This window comes from Opisthocomus hoazin, chromosome 5 (genome assembly GCF_030867145.1).
Source record: "Opisthocomus hoazin isolate bOpiHoa1 chromosome 5, bOpiHoa1.hap1, whole genome shotgun sequence".
Taxonomy (NCBI): domain Eukaryota; kingdom Metazoa; phylum Chordata; class Aves; order Opisthocomiformes; family Opisthocomidae; genus Opisthocomus; species Opisthocomus hoazin.
In genome coordinates this window covers 14,570,809-14,594,858 of record NC_134418.1, presented here as the reverse complement: position 1 = coordinate 14,594,858, position 24,050 = coordinate 14,570,809, and the positions used below count along the sequence as shown (strand labels likewise).

Genomic DNA, 24,050 nt, shown 5'->3' with positions numbered 1-24,050 from the left:
TTAAGAGAAAAGAACAATAGCAACTGTTGGACACATCAAAATTGATTCGACCAGGGTTGCAGTCATAAACGCCTGGGGATGAGTCTGAGACACGGTATGTTCCTCATCTTCTTCTTTCCCACACAATAAGTAGGTTAAATAAAAAATGGAAACACTCCCTGACTTAAGATGCTTAATGGAAAAAGAGGTGGGGAAATAAAAAAAGTGCTTGAAGATTAAAGACAGAGAGAAGTTCCCTTTTGCGTTTTGCTGACCTGCTAGCAGTTTTCTGTAGTTTCAAAGCACAAATGAGGTATACAAGATTTATTTATATTCACTCCATCAGATGTCCCAGTTAACAGTAACCATTGGTTGCACAGTCAAGCGCCTGAAGGGTGAAGGACCCAGCAGTGGGGACTGGGAAATAACCAAAGGATAACTAAGCCCGAAACATAGTTCAACACACCGCATTCTTATAAAATTTGGCAAGATCTCTAGTGTTTGAAGTTGGTGCCTAAACATTAAAAATAAAATCCTCCTCTTCATCTGTGTGCTATGCTTGTCTCAAAACTCAATGAGAAAATGAGAGGGAATACGACTTTTTGGGTACAGGCCATGACAGGAGTCAGAGATTCACTGTAGAAGCCTTGCACCTTATTTACTGTGTACATTTCATCCAAAATTTTTGTATTCATTTTAAAAGCTGTAAATCGTACCCTGCTCCCTTCCTGCTCACCCACATATTTCTCCTAACTCCTACTACAGCCCCACAGTTCAGAAGGCCACCTCAACATCCTGGAAAATTTCCTCAAATACTCTTATGCTAAATGGTGTTTCCCCTGATAGCAACACCACTGAAACAAAGCATCCTAGCAGTAATCTTGGAGTATATTATCTTAGCTCTCTCTTATTTGCAGTGTATAATAGTATGACAGCCTTTTGGGGTCTCAGCTGAGAACTAGAATCCCTGGGCGTCGGGGGCTGTCGAACACAAGATGTACAAAGCCCTAAAAGGCATGCTGAAAACATGTCATATCTCAAAGACTTCCTGCCCTCAGGTTCCAAGTCCACAATGTTCACTTCTTCACTTCTTTCAAGCATTGCAGAGAGGTCTTCCAGAAAAGGAAGTTTAGACTAGGAAAAAGCATAAAGTACTGTGATTTACTGTATCAGATTTATGAATAACTTTGTGGGATGAAAAACACTTTTGGACAAGGGTGGCAACTAACTGAAAATAAGAACAGGATCACCAGTCTACAAAACTGCCTTCAGGAACAAAAAAGCACGGCAATCATCATAATCATTGTACAAAAAAGGCTTACTTTTTTTAATCCAGAAAAACTTAGGTCATATTTTAACACTTTCACACAAAAGCACTATTGGTGTATACTTAAAAGTTTATTTCAAAAGAGAATTCTTGAAATAAAGTCACAAGCTTTCCTAAAATGTACCTATTCTATTTTCTGTCTGTACTATTTGCTTAATTGTGCAAATAAAATGAACATTCTTTGGTTAAGATATAATGGACTTAAGTCATGCAGATAATCAGTTGCACCACCAAATAGTGTAACTGAAGGATAAACCCAGTTCTGTGATGTACATGCACTGCATCTTTGACCCCAGAGTGAGATGCATGTGTATTCAAGAATTTGACACTGACCCTACAAAAGGCAATTAAATCAGATTAAGTCAGATCCAAATAAAACAATATCGCAATATTCCACAAATGTATACTACTGCTTATTGAACACTAACACAAAAAGTTTAGTTATTGGGGGGATTGAAGAATGGGGTTTTTTTTCAGAATAAAGGCTAACCGGCACTTTTTCTGGTGTAAAAACATTCTGTCAAGGTTGATGAATTTTATTCTCATGTGAGTTATAGAAATAGTTAACATCTTAATTTAGTGACCAATAAACAAGCAATAATTGCCTCAGATTGGCCCCAAACAAAAGGCTTAAAGCTCCTTTGCCCATAAATGTCCCCCAAAGCTTAAGTCTTAGCTTAAACAAAACACCATGATACACTTCTGTTTGTTTTCAAACAATTTGTGAGTTTCTGCTTCTTACTTGAAATACACTTCAGTGTTTTAAGATGTTACATGCCAATACATCACTATGATATGAAATCATTTTCAATTGACGGTCAGAATTCTGTTGTCTAAACATCCACACATAGTGCCACGTAAGGTGTACGAGCTAATATGAAGTAACTGCGTAAGTCTTGCAGGTGGCTAACTACACCCTCAGTCAGAACACCGTGAGGCTTTTAAATTGGATAAACAGTGACATTTAGGCAACTGAACTGAGTCCAGAATCTTTACATTTTCCAGAATGTGTTTTTTTATTTTTTTCCAAAGCCATTCCTATCCAATGTGTTCAAACTAAATTTGCAGATGTTGTATGTTGCTACAAAACTGCTTTTCCAGCTGATAAAAGTTGCATAGTACTTCTTCACAATTTTCCTGTCAAGGAGGACAGAAACAAATACAAGGCTAGCTGAAAAGTCTTTATGAAAGCTGCTTCCAGGAAATTATTCAATAATTAAAATTCTTTCTATAAGATACTTCATTTTGGTGGAAAACATAAAAACTTTATCTGAGCCATCTGACAATTCAAAAATCTTTTATTTACAGCAAAACCAGAATTTCTGGGATATCGATACATTCCAGTGAGACTCTGCCCTGTGTGTTAGCAAGATTTCCTGGATTTGGGGGATACACACTTGAGCTTGATGCATTGGTTATAGGCTTCGAATCCCCTTTAAGCCACACCACCTGCTCACTTGCAGTGGAAGTTGCTCCACAAAATGTCCAGAATCACAGCTTTATTTTGTCTATCCAAATCCAACACTTGGGGCTAGAAGGCACAAAGACCAAATGCTGCAAACACTGGAGACTTCTTCAACTGCAGAGCAAGAAAGGCAGAGGGGACTGAAGGGAAACGCCTTTCACTAAAGCCACCTGAAAATCCATGCCTCAGAAAATTACTCCAGCTAGAGAGAGCAGGACGAGACTCCTCCTAAAAGATGGAGGTGTCTATAAGGCCCATGAAGAGCCCAGACTTTGGACTATCCTGTAGACAGATGGTCTACCTTGCACAGTATCTGCTTTCAAGTTTATAGCTCCAGTGGCTCTAGGTGCTCTATATTTGTTTCAGATCTATTGCCAATAACATTAATGGTGGTGTCTGCACGCAAAACACTCCCTCCAAAGGAATATGCTTTTCTCCATTCCTTTTACATACATACCATTAATTTGCAATGCTGCTTTCCAAGCATTTTGTCCCCAACTTCTTTTTTAAGATGGTCTAATTCTGAGAGAACCTGTGTCAAATGAGTTTTGATTTCTTCGTATCTTGCTTCAGCAAAGCCAAGTTCCGTGTACCACTTCAGAGCCTAATGGGAAGAATACAAAAGCAAAAATACTGAGTATAATTAGTCTAGCAGTGGTATCATTTCTCAGTACCAGCTTACAACCATAGACTTGAGTCTGATCTCCACATCACAAGTTTTAAATTGTTGTAAATTGATTAAAATAAATGGAATTACACAATACACTATAATCTTATTATAAGAAAGGAGTAAGACTCTTACAGTAAGCACTATACAAATATATCTAACTAGAGCTATGCAGAAAAATAGACTAATTCTAAAACTGATATCTAAATTTGAAGGTACCTTGAGTGTTCTGAATAAAGCTAAAAAAAGCAGTGGTGAATGCACTCACAGTTTCAAAGATTACATCTTTCAAAGCCCTCAGAGCAAACGGAAAGGAAGATTTTGTTAGATAGGGGAAAAAAGTCATCCTGAGAAATGTCAAAAATGAAAAATGCAATGGAGGAAAAAATCCCCTGCATACGTTCACCTTTATATTTTTTCTAGGATGCATCTTCTCCACTTATACACACCACCTGTAGTTTTGGAGTAAAAAAAACTGAAACACAACACTCAGTAGATGAGCTGGTTGCTGACAGCAAGGTCCTTTCTTCATATGAGTGATCATTGCTTCTGCCTTCTGAAAGCAAAGGCTTCACGTTCTTTTAAGTAAATGGAGGAAGGTGTTGTAACACACAACTTCCTTTTAATACACAAAAGGATTAGAAGAACCCAAGTTAATCGTATTTTAAAAAATAAATAAAAATCATATGATCTCTTCATGTTCATATTACAAGGACAGAAGTCCTTACCTAGCCATCCATCACTCATCCAAATCCACCCCTTCATTCCAGTTGCCTCACCTGAAATCTAGAAAGTCTTCTAAAGCAGCTGTTAAAGGACAACAATTACGCACACCCACCATGTGTGATCCTACTGCTTTTTTACATACTCAACACATTTGTTACTGCCAGTGGTTTTTCCACAAGGAGGCTGAGTGATGCCTGTTATTGCATGTAACAGCCCCATAAATACACGCTTGCCATAAAAGCAATACATTTCTGCTTAGATAAGCATGCAGGGGAGATTGTTCAGTAAAAAACAGGAACATGAAAGCGAATGCATTCGGAAGGGCACAACACTGAAAGCTTCTTCAGTTGGTATTAAAACTGCAGATTTACTCTGCACAGACACAGAACTAGCCATCCCAAGCAGTCTCCATGTAGGTGGTGTTGGACTCCGTGTTTACTACATAAATGTCAAGAGAAGGAGCACCGTGCGTGCTTTGCACCATCACTGGATGTAGCGAGACCCCCTGACAGTGTCAGATTTTACACTGTTTTGCCTCTCATTCAAAAACTACTTCAAATTCAGGTTTGCCATAGTCCTCACAGTGCTTCTACTGCCTTCTACTCCTCCTCATTCTGAGTGAGGGGGAGGGAAGCAGCCTGCCCAGAGATGGCCACCACAGATGGTTTGTTCTGCATGTCTTTATTAAGCACTCAGCTTCTGTCAAAGTCTGCTGGGGCAATGCAGCTTCACTTAAAGTTCTGGCCAACCACAAATGACTTGTAATTTGTCACTTAACTGAAAGATCAAAAAGGTACATTTTGGTTCTGCGGATCAGAGACTTCCCTGTTTCATAAAAGTGTTAAATCCTGGCAGAAAGAAGAACAGCCATGTAAGCAAACAAGCAAGAAAACAAATTTGCTCCTCGGAACTACATCAGAGTAGGAAGTTACCTCTTTTTTTGATTTCTCTAATTCCTTTTGCTGTGTTTTTAGTTCCTCTTTTGCCTTTTTGACTTGCTCTTTCATTACATTGTAGCTTTCAACCATGCCACCCTGGATACACAACAGAAAGACGTGACTCTTCTCACCCATACAAAATGGCACCTGGGTTTTTACAGAACAATATATGGTTTCCTTCTATCTGAATTACCAAAAACATTTGCATAAAATCAAGATATTGGAGATCTCTCTATGTTGATTATTCTCAACTTAAGTAATAACTCTGCTTTGACACGAACATAGTTGTCTCTATATAAATTTACTGTCATGTAAGATTAACAACTACAGAGGAAAAACATGGACAAGAAATTCACTATAAGTAAAGATCCTGTCTTTAGGTATATGTTTAATAAAAATCAAAACAGTAAAAAAAATAGAACCTACAGGAATAAAAGTTAGCAAGTGAACACATGCACACTTTTTTAATAATACATGATTGTTTCACAACCCTGAACACTTCACCATTATAACAGAAGTTTGTGAAAATTAATTTGCTCTACCAGAAGCTTTTACTCTTGCAAGAAGATGAACAATTTTTAAAATGCCTGAACAATGCACTCTTTTAAGTATTGTTTTTAACTTTGTAGCTTGCTGTATCACTTTAAAATTATCTAATACAACATTCAGGAAAAAGCTCTCTGGTGTTTTGCTTTCTATTTCAAAGGTAACTTCAGCACCTCAGATCTCCAGCACATGGGAGGTTCCAACATTTTCTATATTACAAAGTTAATTTAGCTTTGCACTCCAAATGACATTTACAATTCCCCTTTCTTTAGAAGATCCTGTTTGATAACATTCCTCATTGTTCTGATTTACCTCTTTTCCGAGGAAATAGTTTGAGGGGTCTATAACCAGGTTTCCTTCTTCAGTCTGAGTTACATTACATGCTGTTTCAACTTTCTTTGGCTTAAGACCACACGGCTGACTTTCTTCTTCTAGTTTTACTCCTTTGTCCTCTGTTCCCAAACTTTTATCTTTTCTCAGCTCTTCATAGGTGAAACCCAAAGACATAATTTCTTTCAACTTGCTATTTTCTAGAAGCAAGTTTGCATTTGCTTTCTGAACTTCATCGAGCTCTTCCGAAGTTTCTTTCTTGATTCTGTCCATTTCTCTTTTCAGTACACATTTTTCCTCCTGTAAATCAGAAATAGTTTGATAACAGCTAGTTTTGCACTCCTGAAGTTCTGAAACCAAGGTCCTGTGTTTTTCTTGTTCACAGTTTACCTCCGCCAAACATCCCAATAAAGTTTCTTTTTCACCTTCCAAAAGAGATATTCTTTGTAAATTTCCCTCTCTCTCTTGTGTTAATTCAATATATTTTGCTGCATAGTTCTCTTTGTCCTGTAATAATTTAGCTATTTCTTTGAAACATCTGCTTCTTTCTTCTTTCAGGTCAGAAAGCAGCTGGAAATACCTCATTTTCCTTCCATCCAGGGATAAAACACTCCTGGGAAGTTTCTTTGATGCAATTGTCAGTGAGTCTTTTTCAGAATTCCTATTTTTCTCTTCAACACATGAGAGATTCTTAGAGAAGGTTTCAAGAAAAAATGTCCCTGGGCTCATTGTGTTTTCTTCTGAGAAGTTATTATAACATCCACCAGTAACTTCTTTCTCATTAAGTAAGTTTTGGAATGAAAAAATGTTAGCTTCATCTACTGCTAATATGTGTTGAAAATATGTATCCATCTCCTCTTCCAGTGCACAGATCATCTGAGCATATCTCTTGTTCTCCTGTTGTAATACACAGACTTTTTTGGAGTAATTTTCGTTCTCTTGCATCAGTAGAAATATCCTCTGAGAACACACAGCCACCACTTCTTCCAGTGCACATATTTTCACACTACTTTCATTACCAGCTTCCAGTGGTGACAGATGACAGAAACACTCATAAAAATTGCTACCTGGCAGGAATAGTTTGCTTAAACATACAGCCCTCTCCTGAGTAGGAGATAATATGTTTAGCGGATACCTCTCTTCCTCTGACCAAAAAAATTTCTGCAAGTATGCATATTGCATGTTTTCAGCAGTTGTTTTTTGACACAAGAAATTCGTCTCATTTGGTTCACAGAGTTTCAGGGTCTGGTCTCTCCTTTCTTTCAGGCCAATATTGCTGGAAGTGTTTGTTTGGTGAGCTGGTTTCTGAGGTGGCTCTTCTCTCTCCTCCATTTTGATTATGTCTTCTCCATTATATACCCTGTTCACATCAGAGATACAGATTTCTGAGAGGTTTCCTTGTTCCTCCATTAGTTCAGGGCTCCCTTCAAAATGCTTCTTTAAGTCTTTAAAATCAACAGATAAATTTTGGACATCCTGTGGGCTACCTACACCCTCTTTGGCTTCCATTTCTTGCTTCCCAATCCTGATTAACTCCGTTTTATTTGAAACTTTAGAATTTTCCTCAGGAACACAGGTCACCTGTTGTGATTGGGCTTTTTCATTCTGTGTTTCTTCTACTTCAGCTCTCCCCCTAAAGATTTTTTGGTGATACTTTCTGTCATCAACAACTTTATCCAGACATTGATTTTCACTTATGATTTTTGGCAGAATGTGCTCATTTTCCCAATGTTTTTCCACATTGTATTTTTCTAGAGACAATGTGAAAATTTCAGTCAAAGACTTCTTTCCATGAAGAAGTGCAGAAGCTTTGTCAGAAAATCCTCCTTCTGCAACAAGGCAGAGGCCATCAGAGCAAAGATTGGTATTTGCCTCACAGATATCCAAACTCCTCAGTTTCTTCACAGCGGTGACAGCTGATCTGTGGTAGCTTTCAGGTGCTAACAAGGTAAGTTGGAGCTTCTTCCGCATCAAAGCTTCAACCACAGAAACAGGGAACATCTTTTCTGGTAGATTTATAGCTTGTTCCTTCAAGAGAGAAACGTTTTCTTCATCTTCATTCTCCTTACTTGTCTCATCATTAGTTAACTTCTCAGAGCAAGGGCGAAGCAGTCTTGCTGCACAATAACTTGGGGTACATCCGAACAAAGTGAAACTATCTTCTAGAGTACCTGCCCTCTTTGTTCCAAGGGTGACCTGATAATGGGAAAAGAGAAATGTTTCAAATGAAAAATGCAAGCCAAGATATATCATTCTGTGTTGCTAATCATAATTTATTTTTCACTTTATTTGTAAAACTCTTGATTACAGATAGATGAGAAAAAATATTTCTGTATAAAGAGTTTTCAAATTCTATAAAGATTTGCAATGAGAGTAATGATACAAATAAGGTACAAATAAGTCAAACATTTTCTAAGTGCACACCTGTATTCATCTTGAAGTACATCTTTAGGAGCTATGATTTAAAGCTACTTTTATATTCATCTTTAAATACACCAACTCTTCATTGTATATCAAAATTCACAGACTCACTGTGCACAAAGGTAGCAAGAATAGCAGTAACTGTTCTTCTCACCTGCTCAATCTCAGCTAGACCAGCAACTTTTGCAAAGGAACTGGAATTGTGTTCCAAAACTGGTAGAAGTTCTTCCAGTAGCTCCTCCCTCTGCTTTAGCCCATCACAGTTACACGCTGGTGTTTCTATTATGGTAAAGGATTGGACAAGTGTAATCCCACTCCCAGATAATTACATGAAAAAAAAAACAACCTCAAAAACATCTGACCATATATTTTGAACAGAAAAGTATTTTAGTGAGTGTATGCTCAAAACTGCCTTCTCTACCAGAAGCATATATCACCAATGATGCAGAGATAACAGTGACATTAAACAAGAAAACAAACTTCACAAGAAAACATAAACATTAAGTTCTAAAATACGGTATATTTAGAGTCTCCCCATAGTTCTCAAAGCATTTAAAAATGAAAAGTTAATCTTATCACAGCGGGTAGATGAAAACTTATGGGTTAAACTTGCGGGTTAAAATTATTCAGTGCAGGTCTGCATTTGCATACACTGAACTTTGCAATAAAATTTCCATTAATTTATGTTCAAAGAATTTACTTGATACAATATTCCAAGATCAGAGTTTTCACATTGTTTGGTCTAAAAAGCAAATCTGACTGCTGCACATCATTCCCAAACACTACACTTCAGCCAGGACATGGGAAGTATCCCCTAATTTCTCATCTCTGTAGCTTCTTGAAAGTTCTAGGATTTACTGGGAAAGCTCATATCTAAATGCTATTATCATACTGGAAAATTGTTATCGCTTTACCTTCCCAAGATAGATTTTCCAGATTAGGAGGTTTTTAGAAGGTCTTATGCCTTCTAAGTCATGCACATCACATGAATGAAACCTTCCTCACTTTTACTGCACAGAAACGAAAGCAAAAATTCCAGTTTGTTTTCATACCAGACTCTTTAGCATCTAGCAGCTCAGGTGGAGTTTGAGTAGCTCTGCTGCTGTGTGGATCCAGGACTGCTCCCCTTTTCAGATTTTGAACATCATCCTGAATTAGATCTGCATTCTTAATGGAAAAAGGAAGAGGAAAAGAAAAAAACCTCATTATAAATATGCAGTGTTTGTGATACGAAAAACAGGCACAAAAATTTCCTCTGCTATTTGACATTCAAAAGACCCATTATTTCATTATAATTGCTATTATTTCATCCAATTTTTTCATTCCAAGATTTTCTAGTAAATGTGGTTTTAAACTTCCTCCTGATGTTTTTCTTCATACTTTACAAAGAATTAAGGAAGAAAACCCAAGTAATAAGCATGTCATATGTCAGATCACAGATCACTATCAGAACAGAGATTAAATGATATGCTCATGAACAAAGAGAAAAGAAAATCCAATCAAGGAGGGAGTGAGGCTAGTAGTTCAGTGCCCAGCTACAAAGAAAACTGTTCTAGGTTGGAAGAACTCAAAGTAGAATAATCATTCTGAATAAAATTTTCTTTTCAATTGATAATTTAATTGTAAATGTTGTATTCTGTTCTTGACATTTATCTTGACCCCCTGATTGAATTTAGAAATTGTGACAATTTCTGGTGCAAAGCAGATACCCTTATTGCTTGATACACAGCAGGTCATGTCACATGCACCATGCTCATTTTTAGTGAACAGAAGACTCAGGTTCAACAACACACACAACCAAGGTGGCAGCCAAAACAGCTACAGCGCAGAAGACAAGACAACACAGTCACTTTTGTCTTCCTGTACTGCTCTGCATCAAATGCCAGCAGAAAACAAACTTGGTTCCTTTGGGCTGAGCTGCAGCTTTAAAATTACATACGAATGGGAAAGGCAATGACTTCAAAGTCTTCAGTCTATAGTGAGTCAGAAAAAGCCACTTGATTTTCCACAGGATCACCAGTGAGAATAATTTTGATTTCAGCATAAGTCACATTACAGTGGTCTGTAATGAGACCTTGACTGGGCGACGTGACTTAAGCAGAAACAACACTTTCAAGATTTCTTCCTTCACTTTCTCAGTAATATTGAATGTTAATTCTTTGAAACACGCTCATTCCTTTCCTGCAAGTTTGCCTTTATTTCTTGCCAGATATCTTTTATTTATTGATATGTGGGTTCTGTCCAAAGAAAGTTACACAAGATGATGTAAAAGATACAACGCTTGGATGTCAGGAACATCATACTGTGAAATCAAGACCTCAGCTGTCATGTGAAAGCTGTAGAAAGATGCATCAGTTGGTGTTTCAAACTTTTCCTTCACCAACACCTTCAACAGACCCCTAACATTCACATCTAGAAACCATTTAGGTCAATCAAGACACAGCCACGTGAAACCAGCTGCTTTTTCATGCATTTTTCACTCAGGCATCGGCTTCAAATGGAATGTTCCAGACAGGATCCCGACACCAAGTTTGGAAATTCAAGTTTCTGACAAGATTTATATGACTACTTCCCTCTGTGAGATGCAGTTCACCTCTACCATACCAGAACAAAACACCTAATTGGATCAGATATTATTGCATGATGATACAAAAACAACTAAGGCTAATTTTCAAGAATAACTGAAGCACTTCACATTTGAATGACATGGTTTTTACTGAGGAATCTCATACCATGTGTATTTCACAGGAGCCTGATCAGCCTGCCTTCACAAACAACTTTTTTCCTGACTGTGAAATAGGCAAATGATCCCATTTGCTCTTTCACTGAAAAATTATATACAAGCAGCTTTCCAGAAAAGTAACAGCATGAAAATCTTTCTTGTATTGCACACAATTTCTCATTTTTATAGCTGTTGACGGTCTATGATGAGTTCACATAGAACTTTTCTTGTAACTATTTTGGCTTGAATCCTACAAGATCAAGGTAATGAGATTAGGAAATTCTATTTTAATAGGTGCTAGTAAAACACAAGATGAGAGGGAAAAATGTCCTCTTCAGTTTTACAGCACAACACCAGATGTCTCCCTCGTCCTTTTATCATAGATATTGACTTTTTCTCCCTACTATCTCAAGCCGTTTCCTACCAGAAAAATGCAAGTGAATTAGTAGCAGTACCAAGAGAGGAGAAAAAAACAACCAGAAACGCAGAAGCCACAAGAATTGATGCTGCTGATGCTATACACAGCATTTAAGGAATGCAACCTACTGTGCAGCAGACCAAACTAAACCAGTTTAACACAAATCATGGCCTGTTCATTTATACCAAAGACTGGGTAATCGAGACTCACTAACCTCCTACAACAACACAGCTGTAAATTAATGCTTAGAAAAGCAACAGTTAGAAAATTTTGTGTAGAGGAAAAATAAGCTTTTATTAGGGTACAGCACAGAATGAAAGAGATTTGGTCTTGTTTCTTGAAGACGTTTTGGATTAGTTTCAGGAAATTAGTTGATATATCTTGCTTTCACATCTTCAAATAACTCCACATTTACTTTCTCCTTTTCTCAATTTTCTCAAACCAATAGTAATTCTCTGCTACTTCTTCCCTGGCTCTTAAGCCCTCACTCCTCCTGATTTTAGCTGTGCAGCTCCCTCACAGCACACTTGGTTGTTGTACCTGTTTGCAACTCAGTGCAAGTCCCTCTAGAAATATCTTAACATATTTTCAAACCTTATTCTTCATTCCCAAGGAAAAGTGAACTCACTAGTTAAAGTAACCATAGCAATGGTTCAAGCTAAGTGCAAAAATAAACAACAGCAGTTGGTCCTTCTGCCACCTCGGGGCAGCTACAGAGACGCATGCAGTGGGGCACAGCTCCTGAGCTCTCCACAAAGGCAACCCATGTGCTGCCAGTTACTACAGGGCGATTTTACCAGCCTTTCACACTCATACAGGAACAAATTCCTGGAGCTCACTTCTCTGGGGCTGCAGAGCCACCAATGGTACAAAACCACCATGTCTGAAAAGGTGTGTTCAACTATCAGGTTAAAAACTTTGCCTTTAATTGTTTTAGCTCTTACAGACAGAAGATCCTCTCTTCCTTCTCCCAGTTCCGGAAGTACTCACAGTCTGATTGTCCTCCTACACTAAAAGGATTTTGTTTGTGCTCACTACCTCCTGGTCAACTGCAGTTAAAACCAGGAGAGTTCTTGGGATATCAGGTCACAATCTGAATGGAGTAGCTGATTTCACTTTATTTAACAAATGCTCAGAATAAAAACATCCTCCACCTCAGTGCATAAAGAATAAAACTTTGTTTGAGTGCTCTCTGTGAAAAGGATTGTTCTTTGTCAGCAAAATGAATTGGTAGGAGCTGAATGCCATATTACAGCATATGCAGAGCTTTCCCATGCAATGCTGAAGTGCTTGAAGCAAACAAGTCCTATTCAGTGTATTCAGGGCATATCACAATGCTACAGAGCTGCAAACCACCGAATACCTCAACTCACTCCCAGTCGTGAATACTGTGTCCATCTTCCCTTGTTTACCATTATCCAGAAAAATCTCATAGACAAGATTTATTGTCAGCTGTATTTTTTTCTTCAGCATTCGGGCATGAATAACACATGAAAACTCACTCAACCATATGTGTATTCCTCCACTGAATGGTGTTCATGAAGCAGAGGTCTCAGAAGTTTTTCTGGACTCTACTTCTAATACCAACTGAGACCTTCTGCCTTGGGCACATCACTTAAAAGTTTAAGGAAACAGGATCTGTGAAATGCCCTCATTGTGCACCTAATAAAAGCACTGATGTAATGAAGCTCCAACTACTGATTCCAGTGGGTGTGAATTAGACACTGTGAAGTACTAATGCATGAACAGAAATAAAGAAAAAAAATGCTGGAAGGAAAAAGCCTTACACTTGCATGTTGATTGCACATCTAATGACAAGTGTAATCCAGGGTGGTATAAAGATAAAAGCTAATTATATTTTTCCTTATTTTTACTTACCAGGTCAACACTGTTGTCACCATTCTCCAGTCTTCTAAGTTGTGAGTCTTTTTCTTTCTTCTTTTTCAGCTTCAGCCCACCTTGCTCTTTTAAAGCCCTGTTTTCATCCAAAAGCTCTTCAATTTTTTCCTGTAGTTTGATTTCAGATAATTTCAGACTATAAATGTGATGGCAAGATTCTTCCAATTTTCTTCTGAGGAAGTCTTCAGTGTCCTGAGAGCACCAGAGTTCAGTCAGCAGGTCTGCCTCTTCTCTTCTGCTGTCCTCCTCTTTTTCCATTAAGAACTTCAGATTTTGCTGAAATGTCTCAAGGTGGTTTTTCATGTCATGCTCCACATTTTCAATGCAAGTTTTCAATTCCATTACTTCCACATCAGAATATTTATAGCCCTGAGTCCCACTGAATGCTGGTTCCAGCTTCTGTTGGAGATACTGCATCATTCCTTCTTCTAACTCAGATGTCAAAAGAGCAATATGGGCACCAAGATCTAGGACTTGCTTTTCCAGCCTAGATACCTTGCCATGAAGATAACACTCCCTTTCTCTCAGCACCGCTGTCTGTTGTCTCTGCCTTTGTTTGTAGTGCTCAAAATACGCTAACTGGCTTTTTATTTCATCTTCTTTTGTCTTCAGCTGCTCCTGAAGCCAACGTAATTTTTCCTTTTTCTTCTTCTCTGACTTTTCTTGATTTTCAACCTACAATTTCAGTGAATTGTATGGTTAATGTCTTAATACTAAATCTCTTCTTCCCTTATCATTTTTCTTAATTTTGCAATAATTTTGCCCTTGTTTTCTGAAAACTCAGGAATGACATAAGTAGAAATTTTTTAAAGCCAGTAAAATCCTGCATTTAGAGCAAAAAGTGATCTACTGTTTCGTCATTTCAGCCATCACTGAAAAATCTCTGTAGCAAAGAAACAAACAAAACACAAATTCACCCATGTCTACAACTACATAAAATACAGGAAGTTTTTTAACACTTTCTTTTGCACATTTTACAGTATATATTACATCAAAAGAACCCTTTGAACTGGAATTTGTACAACTAGCTTTAAACTACACAATAAAATATTCTTGACACTGATAGTAGTGTAGCACTGAGATGCTACAGGCAAAGAAGCTCTGGTTCTATTACAGAAAACAGAGCACGCACTTTTCAGAGACCAAGCTTTTGCTCTTTGCCCTTCACCATACCTGTCATCTGTCAGCTCCTTTTATGAAGCCCCTGAAAAAGGAGAAAGGAACAGACACCTTTTGAATCAGTTTGAGAAAGACTCTAGTATTTTCATTTGCACCAAAGTGGGTTTGAACACAGACACACATAGAGGTGAAAGATGTCAACGAAAGAGAGAGGAGTCTTTCATGGTTCCCGTGCTGCCCTTGTTTTGAGCAGATTAAGAGCCACCAGTACCATAGTGCCATTATGGCAACTTTGAAGCAATTTTTGAAGGCACAGAGACATTGCTGTAGTTCTACAAGGGCTTCTTTAGGTCAGTCTTTTTGATCTCCAATATTTTCCTGTCCGACATGTTCACGAGCAAGGACAGGACAGGAGCAACACTAGGGTGAAATGTTATGCAAAGTCAGGTAGGTGTGGGATAATACTTTGTTCAGTTAACCGTTGATATGAATATATGCATGTCTAAGCTTCCTGAGCCTTGAAAAATACATTTCACTTTCAATTAAAAAAGCAAGACTATTGTTCGTTCTTATGAGTCTCGCCGCATTGTACTAGTGTCCTGGCAGAGTATTCAACTTTGTCTTAAAATGCAGAGACAATGACAGTGTATCCTATGATAAACAGAATCAAAATACGCTGTTTTCACTGGAGACTGTCCCTGAAAACCTTTCATTCCTTCTCCATTTTCATGGATCCATCCAATGAGCTGTGCAAACTAGGTAAAACTGCCCAATGTACATGTTATCAGCCAAGAGCTGACCTTTCTGATACAAAATACTTGTGTGAAGAAGTACTAGTACTCAGGAGAGCTGAAGGCTTTCCACAGCATAGCTGAGAATTTCACAACAGACATGGGGGAGAGGGAGTTGCGAGGACATGAAGTCATCAGTGGGATGTTCTTGACAGTGAGGGAGCAGGTCAGCTGGCTCCAGAGAAGGGCACTCTGCAGAGGAGGGCTCGCAGCCGCAGGGCTCTGCGAAGCAGTGGCCCACATCACCGTGCATCACAGGAACAAAGCCAAGACCCAAGCCAATCTGAGAAAGTTGCAAGAGGACGCGAAGCTAAGCAGGAAGCGTAAAGTGGATGCAATGGCAGACGGGGCCCAGCTCCAACAGGCGTGAGCAATTTGAGAGCCAGGTGCTGGGCTGAGCAGCTGCATTTTGTACAGAAAGCAGGCTGTGTTAGCTGTGCTGTGCTGTTCTGTTGTATGTGGTAGGGAACCCATAAAAAGCTTTATTATGGGGCTAGAAAAATAAAGTCTGACTTCTATGAAATAGTATGCTCAGTGAGGTTTAGGAGAAAGACGGAAGCAGGAGCATATACCCCAAAGATTAAGGGCCTGAATGAGAAGAACAATGGCAGTGCTGTCAAAAACAATAGACGAATAGAAACAGGGACAAAAAAGACCAAAAAGTTCTTCTGATTCCTCTAGTTGTAGAAAAAGAGAAAGGCTGAGATGATTTATTGCTTAAAAACAGAGAGGTCACTGGAGATGAGATTGACTTATAAATTATTACCACAAAGAGAAGCTAAACTAGGTCATTTGAAACAGTATCCTCCTCACCAAGTTGATCAGGTCCTCCCGAATGTCTTGCAGTTTCCCTTTAACACGCACATTTGCATTTTCAGCCTGGTGCAACTTCACATTTAGTTGATCAATCGTCACAAGAAGTGTTTTGTGTGACAACTCCAGCTCTTTCATCCTGTGATAGTGAGAATGAAGATCTTTGCTGAGTAAATACCACACAGTATAGTTCCAGATCAATAAGCAGTCATCAGCAATGCATCAATTTATCTTTATTTCTTCCATTTTTTTCCCAGCAATCAAATAGTAACAAATTGTTGATCACTAATAATAAACACTTGATTCTTAACGAGTCACTGGGGTTTGCGCATCATGCTGGAGACTCTCAAAACCTAAAGACAATGTCTATGTTCATTCTCTGTCTGCTGGCTTAATATGAAAACCGTAAGCAAACACATTTACAAGATGTAAATGTTCACTGAAGCTTGGCATGCTATATGAAGTAACAACTTACCATAAAGAAAACCACAACACTTTGGTCTTTACATGTATCTGATTACAGGATTTTGCTAGGTTCTCAGTTAGCAAATTCAAATTTTATGATGACAGTAAATGCTTCCCACCAAACTTAAGATTACAGGTAACTTACGAGTAACTATGTGTTTTACTGACTGAAAGGAAAACATCTTACTTGTAATATACCTCACAGTAGGTACTGAAATCTATAATGCATAACTGTATTGACTTTGTCCACAAAGCTGGATTTTGACTAAATACAGGTTCGCTTTACCTGTTGCTATTAAAATGGTAGTGTAAGATGATGTGGTGTGATGTGATAGGGTTGCTCTACATAGCAGGAATACCTAAGATAACTTTCATGTTTTCTTTAAGGTTTTCCTTCCCTTTTCAGCCCACGCATCAAAATTTTCTCAATGCTTTAAACAGCTGTGAATTCCAAAACAGCCTTTTCTTGTTCACAAAGACTTTTTTCCAGTCTCTCATCTCCTGCGGCAGGTACTAGGGCCTCCTCTTTTCTCATCTTGGAGATGCATGCATTGTCCCCTGTGCCCCTCAGGACTGTGCTGTACCGTATCTTCTTCCTTGAGTTTCTTCATTCAACTTTCAAGAGTTTTCCGCTGGGGTCCCCTGTTCATTTCTATCTTCTAGCTTTATCTTACTGCCCCCACCTGCCAAAATTTCCTGCTACCTCCATCCCAGCATGATAACACTACCTCCATTCAAAAATCTCACATAAAACCATATTTCTGAAGCAACAGGATTAAGACAGAAAACACATCATTAAATAAGTACCTACACATGTACCAAAGTGAACCCGACGAGGTCCTCCCCACCACAGACACTGCACAATCTAACACTGCTACCAAAGGAAACCAGGCCGCACCAGCCCAAAACTCTGCCCTGGCTGGTTACAGCTGCTGACTCTGCTGCTCTGCTTTTTCCAGCAGGTCTGCCTTCCACATCATCCCTTTTCTCACCTGTCTGTGCTTCAGCCACAAGACCTTTGGGCACAGGATTGCTTTTCTTTCTACTGGCTGGCTAAGATCCCTGAAAATGAGCTTCCTATATCCCAGGCAAGTTTCAGCCGGTCATTTGCTCTCCATGAACTGTTCTCTCATACTTTCTTTGTTTTGGTTTTAAATAAAGTTTTTTTCCATCTTCCCCTCTTTGAAATCTTTGTTAAAATAAGCCTATTCCTACAAAAGCTTTTATTTCAGAAAAGTTTCATTATCATTTTGACAAAAAGCCCATTATTAAAAATATTTCTGGACAAATCCCTTGATGAGTCAAAGCAAGTAAGAAATTATACCAATACTTGTTTTGAATGCCATTTATATTTTCTATCCTTTTAACTATTTGGCTTTGTTTAGAACAGTGCAGTTGCTGACTATCAAAAACTTGATCTTCTTATTCTAGTCAACTGCATAATTAATGCTTAAAGGCACCTTTAGCTACTGTAATGATTAGTATTAACATACTAAACTAGATGAAGCTTTCTGAAACAAGGAACTTTTTTTGCAATATGCAACTCCAAATTAACTATTAACTCCTAAGGAAAGGGATATATTGTACAAGCAGAATTTACACCATATGGATATTTAAGCGTGAAGTGTCCTGAGAAAGCTGTCTGGTTATTTGCTACAAGATCTTAGATCACACTGTAAATCCAACTTAAATAATAAAACCAAAAAATTGAATATTGCATTTTTATTCGGACAGCTACACAAAACACTTACACATGCATCTTATCAGGCACCCTAAAAACACATAAAATCTTTCTTTTTGCAGGTTTTGCATGTATCATTTTACAGCCAGTACATGGGGCAAAGGGAAGAGTACATTGGTTACTTCACATAGATTTTGAATGCAAAACCCCCTTTTATTTACCTGTTTCTTAGGACAGAATCTGACTCCATGTAGTCCTCTAGAACACCTTTCAATTTTTCCTCCGACTTTTCCAGCTCTTTTATTCTGAGGTTCAAATTCTTTTCTCCAGCACTGTTTACCTGTTCATCAGGTATGCTTGCATCTTCTAATTCCTGGAAAATCCAGGAAGTATCAATTTTAACATTGAAATTCAGGATATCAAATCCTTCATTACTGGGCATTTTAATACAGTAACAAAATTCTTGTTCTCTCCCAGATGAAGGATCCATGATGAAAAAAACGCCAAATTATTGGGTTCTCAATGTGCTGCACTGAAAGCATACAATAAGAGAGTCTAAGCCTCTGATGATCAAATGACAGTCCTTCTCAATTCTGAACACATTTATTATTAATGAGAAAGTCTCATTTCATTCACCCCAAAGTAACTCGGCATGTATGAAAGGAGCTGCAGTTCACAACATGAGAACCCCATAAAAGATTCAGTTAGACTAATTCATGAAGGAATTAGACATGTAAGGTTTGAAAAGAGGATAATTTTCTACTAAATAAAGGACTTCATAAAATTGAGTATGTTTATTACAAAAAAAAAATACTTATTCTGGATAAATGTATGATATTTTCATTATTTAGAATCATAGAATCATAGAATAATAGAAAGTTTTGCGTCGGAAGGGACCCCTAGAGGTCATCTAGTCCAACCCCCCCGCAGCAAGCAGGGACACCGCTAACTAGATCAGGTTGCTCAGAGCCCTGTCCAACCTGGTCTTGAATGTTTCCAGGGATGGGGCCTCCACTACTTCTCTGGGCAACCCGTTCCAGTGTTTCACCACCCTCATTGTAAAGAATTTCTTCCTTATATCCAGCCTATACCTACCCTGTTTTAGTTTAAAACCATTACCCCTCGTCCTGTCACTGCTGTCTCTACTAAACAGATTGTCCCCATCTTTCCTATAGGATCCCTTTAAGTACTGAAAGGCTGCAATCAGGTCTCCCCGCAGCCTTCTCTTCTCCAGGCTGAACAAGCCCAACTCTCTCAGCCTGTCCTCACAGGAGAGGTGCTCCAGCCCTCGGATCATTTTTGTAGCCCTCCTTTGGACCCGCTCCAACAGTTCCATGTCCTTCTTGTGCTGAGGGCTCCAGAGCTGAACGCAGTACTCCAGGTGAGGTCTCACCAGAGCAGAGTAGAGGGGCAGAATCACCTCTCTCGACCTGCTGGCCATGCTTCTCTTGATGCAGCCCAGGAGACGGTTGGCCCTCTGGGCTGCCAGCGCACATTGCCGGCTCATGTCCAGCCTTTCGTCTATCAGTACCCCCGGGTCCCTCTCAGCAGAGCTGCTCTCGATCCTTTCATCCCCCAGCCTGTATTGATACCGGGGATTACCCCGACCCAGGTGTAGGACCTTGCACTTGGCCTCGTTGAACCTCATGAGGTTCAATACATAAGATTAAAAAAGGATATTTGCCATTCAGAAGGCAATCTGACTATTTCAGAGAAACATTCAGTGTATTTAACTTGTATTTTGGAATTCTGCATTCAGTATTTTACTCATAAGTCTGCTTCATCTCTGACAGGTTATGAAACCATGCTGAAAGGAATTTTTAAACTTGGGTTTGCAAAGGCAAGCTAAGTTTGGTTCTTTTGCTTTGTGTCTTTTAGCAATAGCTCTAAAAGTTCTTCAGCCAGCAGTTCACCTTGATTTATAGAAACTCTCTTCAGCAAGTATAGTCCTATGGCTAGCATCTGTGAAATGCCTTTGCTCTTGCTACTTCTTGCTATGTTTTTATTGATTTGGAATTGGATCTGTAATTGGAATTCAGCCACTGAGTTTGGACTTATTCTCCAGGAAATAATGCAATTACTTTTTTCTTTTTTTTTTTTTTTTTCAAATGAATGCTGAATCTACCAGGCAAAGAAGAAGAAAAAAGTAACAATTATTTTTTTCCACTTAAGATTAAAAAATAGCACAAAAACAGTGCAAAAAGAATAAAAAAACAGTTCTTCTCTTATTGTCCCATGTTTTGATATGTGCTATTCACACATATGGTGAATTAAATAAAATTTTATTACTTTGGCCCACTGTGTCACTCACTGGCCTTGTGTCAGCCACATAAGGACATAGAGCTGAAAAGATTCAGCCACTACTCAGTCCCTTGAGAAGCCATGATACTTAAAAGCTACAAGTCTGGAAAGACAAATTATAAATCCACATGGACAACAAAGTTCAAACCACTTTGTGATCTTCTTTAGACTTACCAAGCCTACTCGCTTCTCAGAGACCACGCATTCCTGAGACCTGTCAAGATAATCATGGCTCTTCCGTGGCCTGTATGATTTCCCAAATGGAAGAGTATCTTTGATTTTTAGCTCCTTGAGACACTAATATTTTCTCTGCATTTATTATTTGCAAAGTGAATAGACATCCTGCTCCCTGACAATGAGCATCCCTGAACATCACTACACAAAGCATATCTAATAACAATGGACACTGTTACTTTGCTTGTTAACAATTTACAGTGGAAGCGAAGTTAAAGTCATTTTCATCTCTGCCCCAGTCTAGCATCCAACTCATAAGCTGTAAAAAGACATATTCTTAGCGGTATATTTTGCAGAAAGTAGCCAACAGATAAAAGCTGTAAGGATGGAAAATGTAACAAAATACATAAAAAAATAAGAAAACAAAACTGCTCATACCTTTTCTGCTTTGTGACAAGACAATCTCCTGTCCGCACTGCGCTTAACGTTGCAGCCACATGCTGTGTCCATCCCATGTTTGTGCTTATGGTTTCATTCCCAAAGCAGTGACGAGCAACACTATGTCTATGAGAAGAAAGAGTGTTTCTTTGCCACGTGAATCACACTTTCAAATTCCTGTTCCTTCATCAGCACCTCACTTGGTTATCCCAAGCTCTGTTTATCTCCAGTTACAGTCCTTCTCTTCAGAGTAATGCCAAAACTTTTCCTTTCATGTGAAGATCTCATTTTTTTCATGTTCTGTCATCACACTGCTAAAAGCTTTAACTAAAACATGATAAATCTGTATTTAAAATTTGAAAATATATTCTCTGCACGCTTGTTTATTTTGAACAACACATTGTAAGCAAGACATTCCTTTGGAGATCGAGTTTCCAAACATCTACATGATCCTTTTTTCTAATTTAATTTGTGCTTTGTACCAGAAAACAGGGTTATTCAGACCCTCACACAAGCCACAGTTTTTTGCATCAGACTGAATGAATCTTGTGGAGTGCCTCAGCTCCTTCAGCAGGTAAGTGATCTTGCCTGGTGATTCGTTGTGAAAAGTACATCCCTGGTCTTACTTCAGAGTTTAAAAATTATCTGAGAAAACTGGCTTCTTTGAGGCCGATTCCTGCACCTCCAACAGCAAGATATTCAATTGCTATGATAAATCTTTTCCTCAGCGTTATTTGTGCTGCCTTGGTTGTTCTTTGCCTTATGTTATCTTTTTCAATCACAATTTCCACTTTATCTGATGTATTATTGTAACCATCTTATTCCACTCTACTTTCATGATGGAGCTCCGTGTGTCCATGGGAGTAGACTCTGTAGTTTTCTGTGTAGCCCTTTTAACACAAAGATGATTTTCAAGACAATGTGAAGGAGGAGAAAGTTATCTTTTAATATTGTGCTCTTAATATTTTCAGCTTGCCTCAACATTCCAGAAATAATTAAAATAATCTATTTCTTGGTATTGCCTTTCCAGCTCTGAAACGATTTGCTTTTCCCTCTTTGAAAGAAAAGCCTAAGCTTTCTGAATTTTCTAACCATTCTCTGTCTTAAACAACTCTTTTCAACTTTCATTTTTTCAGTCTGTGCTTCGCCCAGAATTTTTCTGGCAGTTCAGGTGGTCAATGTCCTTGACTGTTTATCTGTGTCTTCCAGTTGAGGTTGTGCTATTGTTGCTTCCTGGTAGCTAATGTTGACATTTTTTTATTTCACCTTGGAGGATGCCATTATTTCCAAATATTTATTTCCGTCTGTTTCACTGCTTATCACATTCGTCTACATGCCCATTTCTTCAAACCCCTCTTTCTTCTTGAGGAGATCAGCAAGCACAGCACATCATGCATTCTGTTTTCCTGACCTCTCAGGCCACCTCAGGATCTTCCATTCTTCCAGTGCTACCTTTACAAGTTGCCTTAACTTTCAAGAAACATTCCAAAAATAATTTATTCCACCCAGTTCTTACCCAATTAAAAGTTTTCTTAGTTCAATCTACCATCTTGTCTTTCTCCAAAACCCATCTCTTCTTATCTGTGGATTTCCAACTTAGGAATTTGATATGAATTTTACCACTGTAGGCTGTAAATCTCTATTTGTTTTCAACTTTGAACAGTTTTTGGGTTTTTTTTCCTGTCAGCTATTTACTATAGAGAACTTATTGTCAAACACTTAGCTTTTTTATATAGATATTAAAAAGGAGATTCTGTGTTTCCTGGGTGAAATGCAAACCACATTTGTTGAAAGCATGCAGTATGGAGACAAAGATCTCAGTACTGTAAGAAAACCATTTGGTAGATAACAGTTCACATAGCAGCCAGTAATTGCACTTGTATTCTTTCCAGTGTTGGATTGGTGTGAGAGTGTAAATTCTGTTCAGATTTTTTTCAGTGTTCATGATATGCTGGTCCTTATCTGATTATCAAATCATTCCAGCTTGAAGCTGTATCTTTAAAAAAAATCTCTAATATTAAATTCAAATATTTTGCAGCTTCAAGTATTATGCAAACTGTTTTATGAAAAAATGCACCAATTTAAAGCTGCTGAATAAATATTTTCTACATTTTTGCACGTGGACTCAGCTGTTCACTCCATAGGTTCTTTTAATAGCCTGTATACAAAACAAAAACAGAAAACAAAAACAACACAAAAAAAGAAAAAGTCTGCTGACTTTTAGATAGGTAACATTAACATAGAAATAAGCATTGGCATGCAGGCCTAAATTCACAGAATCACAGAATCACAGAATCACAGAATAGTAGGGGTTGGAAGGGACCTCTGTGGGTCATCTAGTCCAACCCTCCTGCCGAAGCAGGGTCACCTACAGCAGGCTGCACAGGACCTTGTCCAGGCAGTGTCCATTTACTGACACTGCAATCTCTTTCTAAAAGCTTTATATTATCTTCAAAATAACAAGAACCAAAATTACTATCAGTAAACCACCTGGTTTACCTTGAAATTATGAACAATGTTCAAGAGTACAGCTATACTTAAGTCTCTTAAAATAGGCTTTGCTGTGTTACATTATTCAGAGACAGATTCACCTCTGGCAAGACGAGTTAAAGGAAACTGCCCTCCACACCAGCACCGTATGATGTGCACTCCTAGGAATGTGAGAGCTGAGTAGCTACATGGCTACACAGCCAATATCTCTGTGTTATCCCCCAAAATGCTTGTCACCAACCTTGAATTTAACTACTCAAATAGTTGCTGTTAACAGGAATAATAGCAGGTTCTATGTACTTTCTGGACACTAATTATACTTGTAATTTTTTTTCCTTTT

At 38.3% G+C, this 24,050-nt stretch overlaps 1 protein-coding gene across 20 annotated transcripts in view; it reads right to left on the bottom strand.

Moving 5' to 3' along the window:
- The window catches only part of JAKMIP1 (janus kinase and microtubule interacting protein 1), a 281,939-nt gene that overhangs the window by 67,464 nt on the left and 190,425 nt on the right, over positions 1-24,050 (bottom strand). For 14 of the 20 annotated variants that reach the window (XM_075420491.1, XM_075420490.1, XM_075420489.1 and 11 more), the window contains 2 exons: positions 21,221-23,378; positions 18,775-18,839 (listed from right to left, as the gene is read on the bottom strand). In XM_075420491.1, the coding sequence (XP_075276606.1) occupies positions 23,346-23,378 (33 nt within the window). In that variant the 3' untranslated portion in view covers positions 18,775-18,839; positions 21,221-23,345. Of the gene's footprint in view, positions 1-3,228; positions 3,376-4,977; positions 5,013-5,096; positions 5,199-5,960; positions 8,175-8,553; positions 8,679-9,451; positions 9,567-13,417; positions 14,114-16,161; positions 16,301-18,528; positions 18,681-18,774; positions 18,840-21,220; positions 23,379-24,050 lie in introns of those variants that run through there. The other 6 variants (XM_075420482.1, XM_075420483.1, XM_075420486.1 and 3 more) reach the window with 2 other exon arrangements.